General features: G+C 36.3%; 1 protein-coding gene across 1 annotated transcript in view; it reads left to right on the top strand.

The window, feature by feature from the left end:
* The window catches only part of Cntnap5bl1 (contactin associated protein family member 5B like 1), a 985,855-nt gene that overhangs the window by 816,689 nt on the left and 151,321 nt on the right, over nucleotides 1-17,845 (top strand). Inside the window, 1 exon segment of the mRNA NM_001329899.4 lies at nucleotides 5,849-6,067. Within this exon segment, the coding sequence (NP_001316828.2) occupies nucleotides 5,849-6,067 (219 nt within the window).

The following is a 17,845-nucleotide window of genomic DNA, read 5'->3' as shown; positions in this document are numbered from 1 at the left end:
TCTTACAAACAAGCACACTTTTTCATGGAGTCAGTGGAGCCTATGCAGTTGTTCCTTTTAATTCTTCTCCAGGGTATATTTTTTACTAAGTGTTAATTCATCAAATTTATTTATTTAAGGATCACTAATATTTTGTTAAAATTAATAGTGACTTCTTGGTGTGTGTGTGCATATGTGCCTTTGATAAGTGTAGAGTGTTATATCATTAACATTTCTTACAGTCACTATAGAATGCTGATTGTAAAACAATAAACAAGTACAAAGGGCTTTGGAGAGAGCTCAATCAGTAAAGAGCTTAGTCTAAAACTAGGAGAAATGGAATTTTATCCCCAGTACTCATGTGAGAAATCAAAAGAAAATATGTATTATAGTGTTGTGTGAATATAATCCCAGTTTGGATGAGAAAAAGAGTTTTTAGCCAGTTAAAATCTCTGCCTCACAAAAGAAAGTTGAGAGGCATCCTGAGTAGTGACACCAAGGTTATCCACTAGCCGCTCCATGAATATCACACACATGAATGAATTCCCCTGAACACCTGTAGACCAGCAGATACATGAATGGGTATACACACAGACAAAATAATCAAAAGTAACATTAAACATATTTTATCCTCTCTCACTGTTGAAGTTGTGTTCCTTGAATTGAATGGTCTCCATTACCTGTACCCTAACTTGTTTTTACTCTTCTCTTGCCACAGCTGCATGAGCTTATCCTTGAGTATCCCTCTCCCCTTTGTTATGTAGATATTCTCCAAATCTGTCACTCAGAAGATTGATTATATCCCAGTGATATAATACCTTTAAAAGCTAAGCAAATGTTTTAGCCACAGATATTGGAAATTTGGGAGATCATCAAAAGGAGACGAGTCCATTTACAGGAGAGCATTGTGCAAAGATTTGAATGGGTATTGATTGAGCAGATGGGTCAGCAGCTAAGTGTTTCTTTTGTGGTTTCAGACTACACACAGGAAAGAAAGTGTGTCAATGTTACTTTTGATTTTGTCATAGTACAAGGACTCCAGCTATTGAAGGAGGAAGAGCTTGTGATTTTATTTTCAAATAAAAATCTTTCATACCTAACTTGATAAGGCTCTGAAAAGCAGTTTAAATACCAATCATTCCATCATGAAGACAAAAATAATATTAGTGTATGTTTAATAATAATAAAAAACAAACCGTGCAGCATTTTTATTCATTAGACCCACATTTAATGTTTTGTTTTTTTATCACAAGTTAGTAGTGACTAAATTCATTACAGATCAGTGTTCTAATTGTTTGCATTATGAAGAAATGCACAATTCCTTTTGCACTGTACAACCTTTTAAATTCAAATGAGTATTACACTTAAAGTAAAAATTATCATGTATTTGTTTTTATTTACTATCATCATATTGTGAAATATTGCTTGAATACAGATATTTGGTATTAATCTTAAGTGTAAGTCTGGATGTAGTTCAGTAGTAGCATGAAGGAATATCATATACGTGACCCAGAGTTCAGTCTCTGTCAACAGAAAATAAGTAAATATATAAGAAATATAAAATCCAAGAACTGTAGGGTCTTATATTTACTAAATTCTTTAATACTATTGCTGTTACAACTTCAATGAAGGGAAAAATCTTAAAGATGTCATCATCTTCTTTAACAAGAATGATCTCTTTTAGCTAGAGATCTGATCACATTACTCATTAAAGCAGATTAAGTTTTTATGCTGAAGAGTTCAGAACAAGAAACCCTACAGGCCAACTACATGGAAAGGAAGAGTCCTATAACAGATGCAGTGATTCAGAATACATACAGTCCCATCCCCAAAGAGTACACATTTTGTTATTCAAAACAGCATTTTTTTCAAGGTGTGTGTGTGTGTGTGTGTGTGTGTGTGTGTGTGTGTGTGTGTGCATGATTTGGTAGCTAGATTTGCTTCCAGTATGCTTCAGAGATCCTCTTGTGTCTACCTCCCTAGTGCTGTCACTGGAAAGTCTGTACTATATCTGGCCCTTTCATGTGGATACTAAGGATCAATCTCAGATACTTATGCTTGTAAGGCCAGTACTTTACTGATTAAGCCATCTCCGAGTGTGTGGCAACAAGACATCATGAAAAAAGCCTAGATTATTGGACCTAGTATGCACATTTTACACACACACACACACACACACACACACACACACACACACACACACACACACAAATAGTATATTTATTGTACATTGTATATATATGTTTCTCTTTCCACCATCTACCTCTGATGGTATATGTTTTCACATATTTATTACTTACTTGTACATTGCAGAATTAGTGGTCTCAAATGTTCATGTGATTCGTTGGGCTCACTATAAAGCTCACTTTTTACTGGCACACATAAGCATGAGAATGTATTGGTAGTGGTTATAATACAGTATGCAGAGGACATGGGGCTTACTTTACCTAATTTTCTTCCTCTTCTGACACTTCTAAGATGCTCCTTTAGTCTAAAACTAGATCTGCCCCTGAAAGGAAATCTGTTCTCACCTGTTATTCAAATGGTCTTGTTGATATACAGCTCACCTTTGTACCTTCTTCTGAGTGACTATGACCCAGAAGAAAAACATGCATAGTTTGTTCCAGTGCCATGCCTATCTGACAAAGGCACTAGATCCCACTAAGACCTTAGAAAAAGTAAAAAACTGTAGTTTGACACATCAACTCTGAGTATTGTCAGAAACAGATCATCATGGGAATCAAATATAATTCTTCTAAGGTACTAACATCTTCTGTTGCTGTTGAAAAAAGTGTTTCATTTAAGTAAAAAGTTTCTGGGCCAAGAACATGGCTCAGTGGGTTAAGTAACTTGATATTAATTCTTATGACCCATTTTTAATACTGGGAATATAAATAATAGGAGAAGAAGATTTTCTATTCCATAGTTATGTATTTTCTTTCCATAGTTATGTAGATTTTCTTTCCATAGTTAATTTCTATTCACATTATATTCTAATCATAGCGCCCTCTCTCCTATCCTCCCGAACATGTCCTTACAAATATTTCTCCTCATTAGCTCTCTCCTTCTACTAAGAGAATCTGAAACCTCCTAGGGTATCACCTCACTCTAGGACATCTAGTCCCAGCAACACTAAAACCTCCACTCTAAATGGAAGTTAAATCCAGTATGGGAAGGGGGTCCAATGGCAGGCAACAGAGTCAGAGACAGTACCCACACTAATTTTTAGGGCTCCCACAGGTAGTCCAAGCTGCACATCTACTACAAATATGCAGGAGGGGGCTAAGTCCACAACCTGCGTGCTCTTTGGTTGCCTCTGTGAGACTCCCTTGGGTTCATGTTAGTTGACTCTATAAGTCTTCTGTAGATGTCCTTGACTCTTGTGGCTGGCTCAATTTTCTCCCCCACTCTTCCACAAGTCTCCTGAACTCTGTCTAATGTTTGTCTATGAACATCCATAGCTGCTTCCATCCACTGCAGAGTGAAGCATCTCAGGTGAAAATTATGCTAGGTTCCTGGGTGCATGCATAAAAGAATATCATTAATAGTATCAGAGATTGGCTTTCTCACATGGGGTGGGTTTCATGTTGAGTCAGTCGTTCATTGGCTGTTCCCACAGTCTATTCGCCGTCATCCTTGAGAATCTTTCAGGGAGGACTAATTTTGGGTTGATAGTTTTGTAGGAGGGATGAGGTCCTACTACTTCCAATGTCTTGCCTGTTTATAGGAAGTGGTCACTTCAGTCTCTATATACCGAGATGGAAGGAATCTCAAGAAAGGTCATTCACATTGACTCTCTGTAGCCTCCCCTTTTCCCTGTCTCCAACTTGTTTCAGAGATACTCCCTGATCCACTGAGTTCTGTTCTACCTTCAAGTCCTCTGGTACACCGCTTCCCTGACACTTGATCATCATCCCCATACTATGCCTCACCCCCTGCCCCAACAAGTTTCTCCTCTTCATCTACCTCTGATAACTATTTTGTTTCCCCTTCTGAGTAAGATTCATACATTATCCTTTACTTCTTAGGTTTCTTTTTTTGTTGTTGTTTTGTTGTTGTTGTTATTGTTTTCTTTTTTTTTCCCTGGTCTGTTGCTTATAATATAGTTATCCTGCCCTTTATGGTTAACGTCCAATCTTTAGTTAGTACATACCATACATGTATTTCTGGGTCTGTAATACCTCTCTCAGAATGATATTCTCAAGTTCCATCAATTTACTTGCAAATTTCATGATGTCCTTATTTTTAATTCAGCTATAAGCTGAATAGCATTCCACTGTGTAAATGTATCATGGTTTCTTCATCTATTTTTCATTTGAGGGACATTTAGGTCTTTTCAAGTTTCTAGCTATTATGAAAAAAACTACTATGAATATAGTTGAGCAAGTGTCAATGCGGTATAATGGGGTATCTTCTGGGTATATTCCCAGAAATGGTGTATCTGGGAATTGAGGTAATATATTAGATATTAGCAATCTGTGAATTCCAGATTGCTTCTTGGGTGTGTTTGTTTGCAAAATGTTTTTCTAGGCCTTCCTTTACTCTGAGATAATTTCTGTGTATGTTTCTGAGATGTGTTTCTTGTTTGCAGCTGCTTGATGGTTCCTACTTTTTTATCCATTTCCTTAGCCTGTGTCTTTTTAGCCTATATCTTTTTAGTGGATAATTGAGTCCATTGATGTTGAGTTATATTAATGACCAGTGATTGTTAATTCCTCTTATTTTGATGTACTTGGTAATAGTGGTGTTGGTGGTGGTGGTGGTGGTGGTGGTGGTGGTGGTGGTGGTGTGTGTGTGTGTGTGTGTGTGTGTGTGTGTGTGTGTGTGTGTGTCTGTCTGTGTGTTTTCTTTATTTTGTTTTCACTGGTATGTGATTTTTTTTATATCCTGTGCTTTCTTGGATTGGAGTTTCTTTCAAGTATGTTGTTTAGGGCCTAATTTGAGGATAGATATTGTTCAAATTTGGTTTCGTTTGAGAATATCTTATTTTCTCCATCTACAGTTATTGAGAAGTTTTGTTGTTGTTGTTGCTTTATTTTTTTTTTCACTATGTGATATTTATCCAGGCCCTTCTAGCTTTCAGAGTCTCTGTTGATCTGTCTGTTGTAATTCTGATATGTCTACCTTTATATGCTAGATGGGCTTTTTCTTTCATGCAATTTTAATATTCTTTCTTTGTTCTAGAGATTTAGTGTTTTGACTATTATATGGCAGAGGATTTTCTTTTCTGCTCCAATATAGTTAGAGTTCATAAGTTTATTGTATGTTCACAGATATCTCTTTCATCTATGTTCCTGTTTTGTTCTATGGTTTTGTTGAAAATATTTTTGGTCCTTTGTTCTGGTCCTTTGCCTGGTCCTTGGTTTGGCCCTTTGCCCAGGAATGGCATTATTCATATTTAGCTGATCACCTTACCTCAATTCATACAATCTAGATAAACTCTAATTAAATATCATAACAAATGGTACTGTTGTTCTGAGGACATGAATCTCCTCTTTACATGTTAGAGATACATAGTTAACCCAATGTATAGTGAAAAAAAAAACACAGGTAAAATCAGGATAGACAAAGAACCCACAATTTCAGCAGAGCTTCAGACGGGCACAGATGCTCCAGGTCCTTCTGTGTTGAACAATTAGAAACCACTGAAGACAGAGTATAAAGGGCAAACACGTTCTTAGTATTTAGACTTTGGTAATGCTGATAGTGATCCAGTGCTACAGGAGCTCAGAAATGTCCTCTTCACATTGATGGAGATATATTATGCCTTTCACTAAACATTCTTAATGTACTTTTGCCTGCAATGCAATGTGCCACTGACAATGGAGTAATGGATTTTATTCTTCTTTTCTTTTTTTTTTAACTGCAGCTCCCTCTGAAGTCATATTTGCCATTGATGTTGGGAACAGTCCTATTGAGCTTCTTGTACAGTCCCCATATCCTCTGAATGACAACCAATGGCACTATATACAGGCTGAGAGAAACATCAAGGAGACCTTATTGCAGGTGGACAACCTTCCAAAGAATAAGAGGGAGGTCTCAGATCAAAGCAATTTTTTGCTTCAATTGAGTAGCCAGCTCTTCATAGGTAAGAGATGTCATAGATTACATTTCATGCTAAATACCTACAACATGGCTCAAAGTGTTTCCCAATGAGGAAACAATTAAAATGTAGTGTTATAACCCTGGTGGAGGAGGATGTAGCTCAGCAAGGCTTCTTCCTTGCTTTTCCTTTTGCTGTCCTGGGAATGGAACCCAGGGCCTCATGAAGGGGAGAAAAATAGCTCTGCTGTGGAGCCATGCCTCAATGCCTCTCTGGGAGGCTCTCTGCTCAGCCACAGCCATCACTGGGCAAATGCTTTGCCACTGAGTCTCTAGCACCAGTTTGTGAAATTGCTGACTAATTTGTTGGAACAGAATCCTTGTTATTCTGCCTTGTTCTGGGTCCCAATTCATCTAGCCAGGACAAAGTAAGCTCTCAATAAATTGAACTCAGACAAGAAAAAAAAGAAAAGAAAAAAAAAGTTGTGTTATATTACCCATAAATTTAATTTTATAAACTGTATATTCCACAATAAAGTTTGTGCTACCCTTTCACAATTGTAGGGGCCTTCTCAGGTTCTATTTTACTAAAAGAGCCTTTATCATTTCTTCTCATTGTGTTTGTTATTTTCAGACGTGATTTTTTGATGACTGTAAAATAAGTTTACAGTATAGGCATAGAGTTTATCACACTTCTTAGTGATTCTTGACTCCTGATAACTATAGTTAACAGTGTAAACAAATAGTTTGACTAAAACAATTTACTTTAGTCTTCACTAGAAAATATTGGGCCATGTGTTATCTTGGTTCTATGTCATAATGACCCAAGCTATAGTCATTTGAAAGAGGGATACTCCATTGAAAAAAATGCCTCCATATATATGTACTGTAAGTAAGAGAGTAGAGCATTTTCTTAACTAATAATTGATGTTCTGGGATTGCAGTTGTGCATAACCTCCAATTGGAAGAATACTGGGATTGCAGATTTTTCACCACCATATATAGTCTATACAGTACTTGTGACCAAACCTAGAGCATCGTGTTTAGTAAGCGAGTACTCATCAAATGAGTTATAGCACTCATTTAAAATTTAGCATATTTTGATATTCTGTAAAAACACACCATTGAGTAAGGGTTGCCTTGATTATATAAAGAGAAGCAACTTGGTCTCTGGGCAGATGTCTTCAGCTGCTCATTCTGTCAGTGAGCACTAGTATCAATATATTCTCTGAAAAGATAGCCATTGATAGTAATAAGAATGGATAGATCCAGAAAATGTGGTCTGAATTTGTTCTATCCTTTATTTCTCTATCTCTTTTTCTCTTCTCCCTCCTTCATTTCCTCCATCAATAGGCATGGATAAGGGAATTCTATTCAGGCATCCTTGTCTGATAGTCAGGACAGAAATATGAACTAGGAAATGTTACTGCTTTTCATGGATCTCATATGTATGTGTGAATATGTGTACTTTATGTATATGCGAGCTTATGAGCTGGTGTGAGTAACAGGAGAATATTTTAGATATTATACTCCAAGTCTGAAAGTAAAGCCACTCTTCTCACTGTAATTTAGAAAACAATAATTTGAACAATGTGTTATAGAGCTGTTAAAGCAGAGCTTTAAACACAAGTTGGGGTTTTAAATGTTGATATAACATAATCCTGAAAAAGCTAAAGGTATTTTTCTTTGTAAAACTTCAAGTTGGAGCCTTAAACATAGCTGTAAGTTATAGAATATCTATTCTACATATCTTTTTCCACTTTTTCTTTCTACCAACACTGGCACTTTTTTTAGCTCACCACCAGGCATGAAACTCTATCTCCATTCTACATACATTTCTTATTTGCTTCCATTATATTTAGACTAATAAAATTTTTGAATCTGCAAATATTATCACTGCACACATAGTTGATAAATGAAAAGAGATTCTAGAATATAAGCACATCATATTTTCATTTCATCATCCACCATACATGTATCTTCACTAGCTGTGTTTTACAGATCCAGCGGAACTAAGATTGAGTGATTTAAAACATTCATATGATTATGGGTCCTTTATTTAATGAGTAACTCCTTCAAGTAATAGTACTTACCATTGGAAAACATTAAATTTATTTTGCTTCCTTAGTCTATTTAAACATCATATTTTATTTCTTGTAGGAGGTCTAATAGTCATCAAAATTTAGTATCTTCTTTTTGGTAGAATCATTTCAAGTATTCCAAAATTTTTATAAGTAAAACTCTATTATGAAATTCTAATTTATCTTCAGGAAGTATTTATGAATCTTTCTGGCTGAAGCAGGATCTACAGGCTCACAATGCAATTATCACAACAACAAAGATAAGATGAACTTTTTGCAAGTTAAAGTGAAGAGAAGCAGCAGTGGTTTGTTTCAAATTATTATTGCCAGACGTATAAGTTGACCACAGATGCAGTGAGTTCTGAAGTATATGATGTTGATGTAAATCTCCAACTTATATAAGCCTGTGCAAGGAAAACACAACTCAATTAATTTAAATACAAGCTGTGTTCATAGGTTGGTCAAATCTACCACTACACTACTACATTCCCCAGCTATGAGCTCCATTATACATGACAGTTTCTCTAGGCCATGTGCTTCATTTGCCTTCCACCTCCTCCTCTTCAGTCTCCCTTTCTCTCCTTCCTTTCATTATTTTTTCCCTTTACTCTATCTCATTCTCTCCCCCAAAATCTTTTAGCTTCACTTCTCTTCCACTGTCCAATCACTAGCTCTAGCATTTTATTTTGCCAGTTAAAATGGAGAGAAGGTTCATTTGAAGTAACTTGAGTAACTCCTTGTCCCAGGCAGCCCCTCTTGGGGAGGTGGAATTAACATCAAAATACAAACAGCACCAGGGCAATCTACAACATATAGATGGAACTGGAAGAAAGATCTTAAAAGAGTTGTTGCTAAGGTCAGTCTAAGGAGCATGCCCAATTCTGTTATCCTTCTCTCCAGTGAATCCTATCTTAAAGATTACTGTGACTTATTGAGTTTGCTTTGATGAACATGAAGGAGGAAAATGCTGTTGGAAGTCATTTTAGTCTGCTGCTTTATATCTCTCTCTTTAGCATTCAATGACAGGTACATTTGCAAATGTCATCAGGCCAATAGCAATTTTAGTCCCAACACTTTCATTTTTGTTTAATTCATCAAAGTAATGAATGAATGAATGAATGAATGAATGAATGAATGTTTTGCTTAGTCATTCCCCTAGTTTGCTGTCCATTTATTGTGGTAAAATATCCCAACAAAAGCCACAGGGAAGAAAGGGCTTATTCAACTTACAATTCTAAATTCAAATCTATCAGTGAGCAATGTAAAGGCAGTGACTTAAGCCAACTACTCATATCTACAGATCTGTACTGTGAACATGAGTGCCTACTGTATACCAAGCACAAACTGCATCTTATAAAATAGAATGCAGCTCCCATCACTGCCTTGTTTCTACAATTTTATACCATGAAAAGTGCTGACTGATGATTCGTTTCTTGATGGAGTCTCAGAATTAATATCCTAACTCAACAGTATTTTGTCACTATGATAGTTAGGGACATTTATAATATTGACATGTTGTCCAGTGCATTCACTGACTTAGCAGAATACATGATATTTTATGGAATATAGCTTTTAAAGTATAATATGTAGCTGAAATATAATCTCACCTTTGGGATTATTAACTGTTTAATTATTGTCTGTATGTGTGCATTTGTGTGTTTGTGTATATATCTAGTTTGAATGCATGTTTGCATATACAGGAGCAAATTTGTATGTGACTATTCTTATAAATATGGGCATACATGTTGAGGACAGAAGATGATATCAAAAATATTCCTTGCTAATATTGTATTTCATTACTGAGTCAAGGTCTCTTGTTGAACCCATGACTTGGCTAGTGGAGGTAGCCAGCTTGTCCCTTGGAGCATGTTGTCTTTGTCTCCAGAGTGACAGGATTACTGGTGGCTGCAATGTTAAATCTCTAAGCTGCTATGTGAGTACTGGACATCTGTACTTCTAATTCACCCTTGTACTGTGTATTAGCATTCTAGATGAGAATTTGATAGAAAAATATCTGGCATAAGGACATAATTTCCTTATGGAAATAATGTTCAAGACTGATAGTTCTGTTTCCTGCACACCTCAGGCCTGTGTGCAGAGAAGAGCAACAGAAAAGTCTCACTCCTTCATAGTTGGATGTGGCATATTTCCGGAAATGCTGCACTTGTACAGTGAACACTTGTGAAAATAAGTCTATGAGTCTCATTTCTACTGTTCCCTCCTTCCCTTTCTTTATTTCATGCAGGCACATGAGGCAGCTGCTTTCATTGCAACCCTACTCAGGAAGCAGAGGAAGATGCATGCTGGTGCTTTGGTCTCTCTCTCTTTCTCTTTGTCTCTCTGTCTTCTGTGTCACAATCTACCTCTCTCTCTCTCTCTCTCTCTCTCTCTCTCTCTCTCTCTCTCTCTCTCTCTCTCTCTCTCTCTACCCCCTTTTGATTCAGTCCAAGAAAGCCAACGGAAAAGGATTCATCCACAGTTAGGGTAGATCTTTTGATCTCAATGAACATAATCTAGAAACTCTCTCTCATACATCCCAGAGTCTTGTCTCCTATGGAATTCTACATCTGTAAAATTAACAAATAATATTTATTATGACAAAAAGTGATGTTCTTATGCTATTTACTTATTATGCAAAGTCCTTCATAAAGTTAACAAATTCCTGAATGAAGATAGAAAAAAAGAGAGGATGGAAGGAATGAATGTGTTAAAAAAGAGAAAGAGAGAGAGACAGAGAGAGAGGCATAAAGATGAAACATAGTAATAGAAAAATCATAAATGCATGAATTTTTTTAAATGGGGGTTGTATGTGGCCAATTCAGTGCTGGCACCAAGGGAGCTAAAGAAGACTATGGGATAAGAGAGAATCCTAGACTTATTCAGGGGTACAGACATAAAGGCATTTCTCTAAAGAAACTACAGGTTTTTAGTTGGTTCCTGTGTATAAAATTGGAGAAGAATTGAGAGCAAATATTTAGACATTCATACTTTCTCTGTTAGTGATTGTAGAAGTAAGGAGTTACTTCAATTTCTAGCATTTTTCTTACCTGTTACTTTTGCAGGGATATTTTATCACAACAACTAAATAGGAAAAAATGGAAATAACTAAGCAAAACATTCATTCATCCATCCGTCCATCCACCCACACATCCATTAATTCATGGTTCAAGTGAATTACAGAAAAATGAAAATATTGACTTAATTACTTTTAACCAGATGACATTTGCAAATGTACCTAGCATTGAATGCTAAACAGTGAAATATATAGGAACAGACTTAGATGACCTTCAACAACATTTTTCTACCTTTTCAATTTCAACAAGACAAACTCAATAAGTTATAGTAATTTCTAGGACGGGGTTCACTACAGAATGAAATATAGCAGAAATGGACATGCTTCTTAGACTCCACTTGGCTATAACTCTATCAAGATGTCTTTTCCAGTCTATCAGCATGGTTGCACAATTCACTGCATTTGCACTTAGTTTAAAAACCTGATGATAAAATAAGGCTTGAAATGAAGGTAATATCTTTTAAGAATTTATTCATATTCCATCCAAGGTAAAAACATCCAAATTAACTCACCCTATACTAGGGTCAAATGAGAGATGCTATATCAAATTGCTTCTAGCAGCATCATCTAACCCATTGTCTTTGTTGTTAAGGAGATTGATGTCAGGAGTCAATAGTATAAGTGAATGGGTATATTTCTCAGGATAATAAAGTATGTATGAAAGAAGCAGAAGAAAGTAGATTCTACTTTTTGTAGTATTAACCTCAATTATTTAGTATTATTGCTCAGCTCATAGACTCAGGGCTGGGAATCGTCTGGAGTATTGCCCAGGGCCATATATTATTTCAATCTATCTCTTCCATGTAAAGTTTGACAGGCTCTTGACCAAAGCCAAGATCATTTTTCTGAAGTTGATGTGTCCACCATGTGCAGGGAAGGATAGCAACAGTACTTTATTGTTATTGCAAATTAGGTGAACTGAGTGGAATGTCTAGTATAAAACTAGCATGTTTGCAATGGCTATACTTGGAGGTAATGGAATTATGTTGATTCCCAAGAACTTGCATATCAAGATTGAGACTTTAAAGAAAGGCTATAAATTATTATTTTCCTTTTATTGGATTTTTTATTTACATTTTAAATGTTATTCCCTTTCCCAGTTTCCTGGATATAAGCACCTTATGCCATCCCCTCCCCTTCTTCTATACGGGTGTTCCCCTCCCCATCTACCCCTTTCCCACCCCTGCTCCATTCCCTTACACTGGAGGTCCAACTTTGGCAGGACCAAAGGCTTCTGCTTCCATTGGTGCCCAAAAAGGCCATCCTCTGCTACATATGCAGCTGGAGCCACAGGTCAGTCCATGTACAGTTTTAGGTAGTGGTTTAGTCCGTGGTAGATCTGGTTGGTTGGCATTGTTGTTTTTGTGGGGTTGCAAGCACCTTCAGCACTTTCAATCCTTTCTATAATTCCTCCAATGTGTAGTCCTATTCTCAATTCAGTGGTTTGCTGCTAGCATTCAATTCTGTATTTGACATGTTCTGTCTATGTTTCTCAGGAGACACCTATATGTCACCTGGGGGCAGGCTCTGAATAGCTGTTCCTTCAGTCTCTGCTCCAAACTTTCCCTCCACATCCCTTCTATGAATATATTTGTTCCCCCTTTTAAGAAGGAGTGAAGCTATTATAAATAAGGCTGCTATGAACATAGTGGAGCATGTGTCTTTGTTGTATATTGGAGCATCTTTTGGAACACACTTATAGAAAAGGGGAGGGGGATGGGACAGGGGCCTTTTGTCCTGTTAATGGGGAAAGGAAATAACATTTGAAATATAAAGAAGAAGAAAGAAAATCCAATAAGAAAAAAAAATAAAAGGAGTGAAGCTTGTGCACTTTGGTCATCCTTCTTCTTGAGTTTCATGAAGTCTGTGGATTATATCTCGGATAATTCAAACTTTGGGCTAATATCCACTTATCAGAGAGCACATACCATGTGAGTTTTTCTGTGATGGGTTACCTCACTCCGGATAATATTTTCTAGTTGAATCCATTTGCCTATGAATTTCATGAAGTTGTTTTTGATAGCTGAGCAGTATTCTATTGTGCAGATGCACCACATTTTCTGTATCCATTTCTCTGTTGAAGGGCATCTGAATTCTTGCCAGCTTCTGGCTACTATAAATAAGGCTGCTATGAACATAGGGAAACACATGTCTTTGTTGTACGTTAGAGCAACTTTTGGGTGTATGCCCAGGAGAGGTATAGCTGGGTCCGAAGGTAGTACAATATCCAATTTTCTGAGGAACTCCCAAACTGATTTCAAGAATGGTTGTAACAGTTTGAAATCCCACCAACCATGGAGGAGTGTTCCTCTTTCAACAAATCCTCGCCAGCATCTGTCCACACATGAGGTTGTGATCTTGGCCATTATGACTGTGTGAGGTAGAATCTCAGGTTTTTTTTTTCTTTAGGTACTTCTCAGCGATTTTATTTTCCTCAGGAGAGAATTCTTTGTTTAGCTCTGCACCACATTTTCAAATAGTGTTATTTGGTTCTCTGGAGTCTACCTTCTTGAGTTCTTTGGGACTGGTAAAGATCTCTTCCCAATTTGTTGGTTGCTATTTTGTCCTAATGACAGTGTCCTTCACCCATTTGTAGATTCTTTATCTTGGAGCATAAGACATTGGTGTTTTGTTCAGAAAATTTTCCCCAGTCCCCATGTGATTGAGACGCTTCCCCACTTTTTCTTCTATGAGTTTGAATGTATCTGGTTTGATGTGGATGGCCTTGATCCAATTGGACTTAAGTTTTGTACAAGGAGATAAGAATGGATTGATTTGCATTCTTCATATTGTTCACCTCCAGTTGAACCAGCACCATTTGTTCAAAATGTAATCTTTTTTTTCCATGGGATGCTTTTAAGTCCTTTGTCAAAGATCAAGTGACCATAGATGTGTGGGTTCATTTCTGGGTCTTCAATTCTTTCCCACTGATCTACATGTCTGTCTCAGTACCAATACCATACAGTTTTGGTTACTATTGCTCTGTAATACTGCTTGAAGTCAGGGATGGTGATTCCTCCAGAAGTTCTTTTATAGTTGAGTATAGTTGACACTGTCCTGGGTTTTTAGTTAGTCCAAATGAATTTGCAAACTGCTCTAAGCACATGAAGAATTGAGTTGGAATTTTGATGGAGATTGCATTGAATCTGTTTTGCTTTTTGGCAAAACGGCCATTTTTACTACATTTTTTCTGCCAATCCATAAGCATGGGAGGACTTTCTATCCTCTGAGTTCTTCTTCAATTTCTTTCTTTAGAGATTTGAGGTTTTTGCCATAGAGATCTTTGACATGCTTGATTAGAGTCACACTAAGGTATTTTATACTATTTGGGACTATTTTGAAGGGTTTCATTTCCCTAATTTCTTTCTCAGCCTGTTTATTGTTTGAGTAAAGAAAGGATACTGGTTTGTTTGAGTTAATTTTATACCCAGCCACTTTTCTGAAGTTGCTTATCAGGCTTAGTAGTTCTCTGGTGGAACTTTTGGAGTCAAGTATACTATCATATCGTCTGCAAATAGTGATATTTTGACTTCTTCCTTTCCAATTTGTATCCCTTTAACCTCCTTTTGTTTTCTGATTGCTCTGGCTGGGATTTCAAGTACTATGTTGAATATGTAGGGAGAGAATGGGCAGGCTTGTCTAGTACCTGATTTTAGTAGGATTGCCTCAAGTTTCTCTCCATTTATTTAATGTTAGCTACTCATTTGCACTATACTGCTTTTGCTATGTTTAGGTAAGATCCTTGAATTTCTGATTTTCCCAGGACTTTTATCATTAAAGGGTGCTGAATTTTGTCAATTGCTTTCTCAGCACCTAATGAAATAATCATGTGGCTTTTTCTTTCAGTTCATTTTTACAGTGGATTACATTGATGGATTTCCCTATATTGAACCATCCTTGCATCCCTGAGATGAAGCCTAATTGATCATGATGGATGATCATTTTGATGTGTTCTTGGATTCAATGTGCAGAATTTAATTGAGTATTTTTGTGTTCATATTCATAAGGAAAATTGGTCTGAATTTCTCTTTCTTTGTTGGGTCTTTGTGTGGTTTAGGTATAAGTGTAATTGTGGAATCAGAGAACAAATTGAGTAGTTTTCCTTCTGACTCTATTTTGTGGAATAGTTTGGCCAGTATTGGTATGAGGACCTCTATGAAGGTCTGAGAGAATTCTGCACTAAAGCCCTTTAGTCCTGGACTCCTTTTCACTGGGAGACTTTTAATACCTGCTTCTATTTCTTTAGGAGTTGTATGGCTGTTTAGATGTTTTATCCAATCCTGATTTAACTTTGGTACCTGGTATTTCTCTAGAAAATTTTCCATTTCATCCAGATTTTCCAGTTTTTTTGAATATAGGCTTTTGTAGTAAGATCTTATGACTTTTTAAATTTCCCCAAATTCTGTTGTTATGTCTCCTTTTTCATTTCTGATTTGTCAATTTATATACACTCTCTGTGCCTCTTGTTATTCTGCTTAAGGGTTTAACTTGGGTGTATTTGCTTCATTTTGTTATAGCGATTTTAGGTATGCTGTCAAGCTGTTAATGTATGCTCTATTCTGTTTCTTTTTGGAGGCACTCAGAGCTATGAGTTTTCCTCTTAGCACTGGTTTCATTGTGTCCTATATGTTCGGGTATGTTGGGCCTTCATTTTCATTAAATTCTATAATGTCTTCATCTTATTTCTTGATTTCTTCCTTGACCAAGTTATCGTTGAGTAGAACATTGTTCAACTTCCATGTATACGTGGACTTTCTTTTCTTTTATTGAAGAGCAGTCTTAGTCTATGGTGATCATATAGGATGCATGGGATTATGTCCATCTTCCTGTATCTGTTGAAGCTTTTTTTATGACGGACTATATGGTCAGTTTTGGAGAAGGTACCATGAGGTTCTGAGAAGAAGGTATATTCTTTTGCTTTTGGTTGAAATGTTCTATATATATCTGTTAAATCCATTTTGTTCATAACTTCTGTTAGCTTCTGTATGTCTCTGTTTAATTTGTTTCCATGATCTGTCCATTATTGAGAGTGGGGTGTTGAAATCTACTATTATTGTGTGAGGTGCAATGTGCGCTTTGAGTTTTTGTAAGGTTCTTTTACGAACAAAGGTGCCTTTGCATTTGGAACATAGATATTGAGGATTTTTTCTTTGATGAATATAAAGCATCCTTCCATATCTATTTTGATGACTTTTGGTTGAAAGTCAATTTTATTTAATATTATAGAAGCTACTCCAGCTTGTTTCTTCAGACCATTTGCTTTGAAAGGTGTTTTTCAGGCTATTACTCTGAGGTAGTGTCTGTTTTTGTTTCTGAGTAGTGTTTCCTGTATGTAGTAAAATGCTGGGTCCTCTTTACATATCTTGTCTGTTAGTCTATGTCTTTTTATTGGGGAATTCAGTCCACTGATATTAAGAGATATTAAGAAATAATGACTGTTGCTTCCTGTTATTTTCATTGTTAGAGTTTGAGTTATATTTGTGTGTCTTTCTTTTTTGGATTCGTTGCAAGATGATTATTTTCTTGCTATTTCTAAGGTGTAGTTTCTCTCCTTGTTTAGGCTTTTCCATTTATTAACCTTTGTAGGGCTGGATTTGTAGAAAGACTGTGTAAACTTGGTTTTTTTCAAAGAATATTTTGGTTTCTTCATCTATGTTAATTGACAGTTTTGCTCGATATAGTAGCCTGGGCTGGTATTTGTGTTCTCTTAGGTTTTGTATGACATCTGTACAGGACCTTCTGGCTTTCACAGTTTCTGGTGAGAAGTCTGGTATAATTCCTGTAGGTTTGCCTTTATATGTTACTTGACCTTTTTCCCTTACTGCTTTTAATGTTCTTTCTTTGTTTTGTGCACTTGGTGTTTTGACTATTATGTGATTGGGAGGAATTTCTTTTCTGGTCCAGTCTATTTGGAGTTCTATATGCTTCTTGTATTTTTATGTGCATCTATTAATTTAAGTTATGAATGTTTTCTTCTATAATATTATATTCTATAATACTGAAGATATTTACTGGTCCTTCAAGTTGGGATTCTTCACACTCTTCTCTACCTGTTATTCTTAGGTTTGATATTCTCATTTTGTCCTTTCCTGGAAGTTTGGGGCTAGGAGATTTTTGCATTTTACATTTTCTTTGACAGTTGTATCGATATTTTCTATGGTTTCTCCTGGTCCTGAGTTTCTCTCGTCTATCTCTTGTGTCTGTTTGTGATGCTTGCATCTATGACTCCTGATCTCTTCCATAGTTTTCTATTTCCAGTATTGTCGCCCTTTGTTCTTTTTTTTTTATTGTTTTTATTTCCTGGACAGATTTGTTCAATTCCTTTGTCTGTTTGATTGTTTTTTCCTGTAATTCTTTAAAGGATTTTGGTGTTTACTCTTTCTGGACTTCTACTTGTTTACTTTTGCTGTCCTATATTTCTTTATGGGAGTTATTTATGTCCTACTTAAAGTCCTCCATAATCATGGGAAAATGTGATTTTAAATCTAAATCTTGCTTTTCCAAGATTTGGAAAATCCATTATTTGCTTTGGTGGGAGAACTGAGCACTTTTGATGCCAAGTAGTCTTGGTTTCTGTTGCTTAAGTTCTTTATCTTGCCTCTCACCAAAAGTTTGTCTCTGGTGTTAGCTTGTCTTGCTGTCTCTGACAGTGGCTTGAGCCTCCTGTAGG

This window comes from Rattus norvegicus, chromosome 13, assembly GCF_021556685.1.
Source record: "Rattus norvegicus strain SHRSP/BbbUtx chromosome 13, alternate assembly SHRSP_T2T, whole genome shotgun sequence".
Taxonomy (NCBI): domain Eukaryota; kingdom Metazoa; phylum Chordata; class Mammalia; order Rodentia; family Muridae; genus Rattus; species Rattus norvegicus.
The sequence above is the reverse complement of the archived record's forward strand: the minus strand, read 5'-3'. Positions and strand labels throughout refer to the sequence as shown.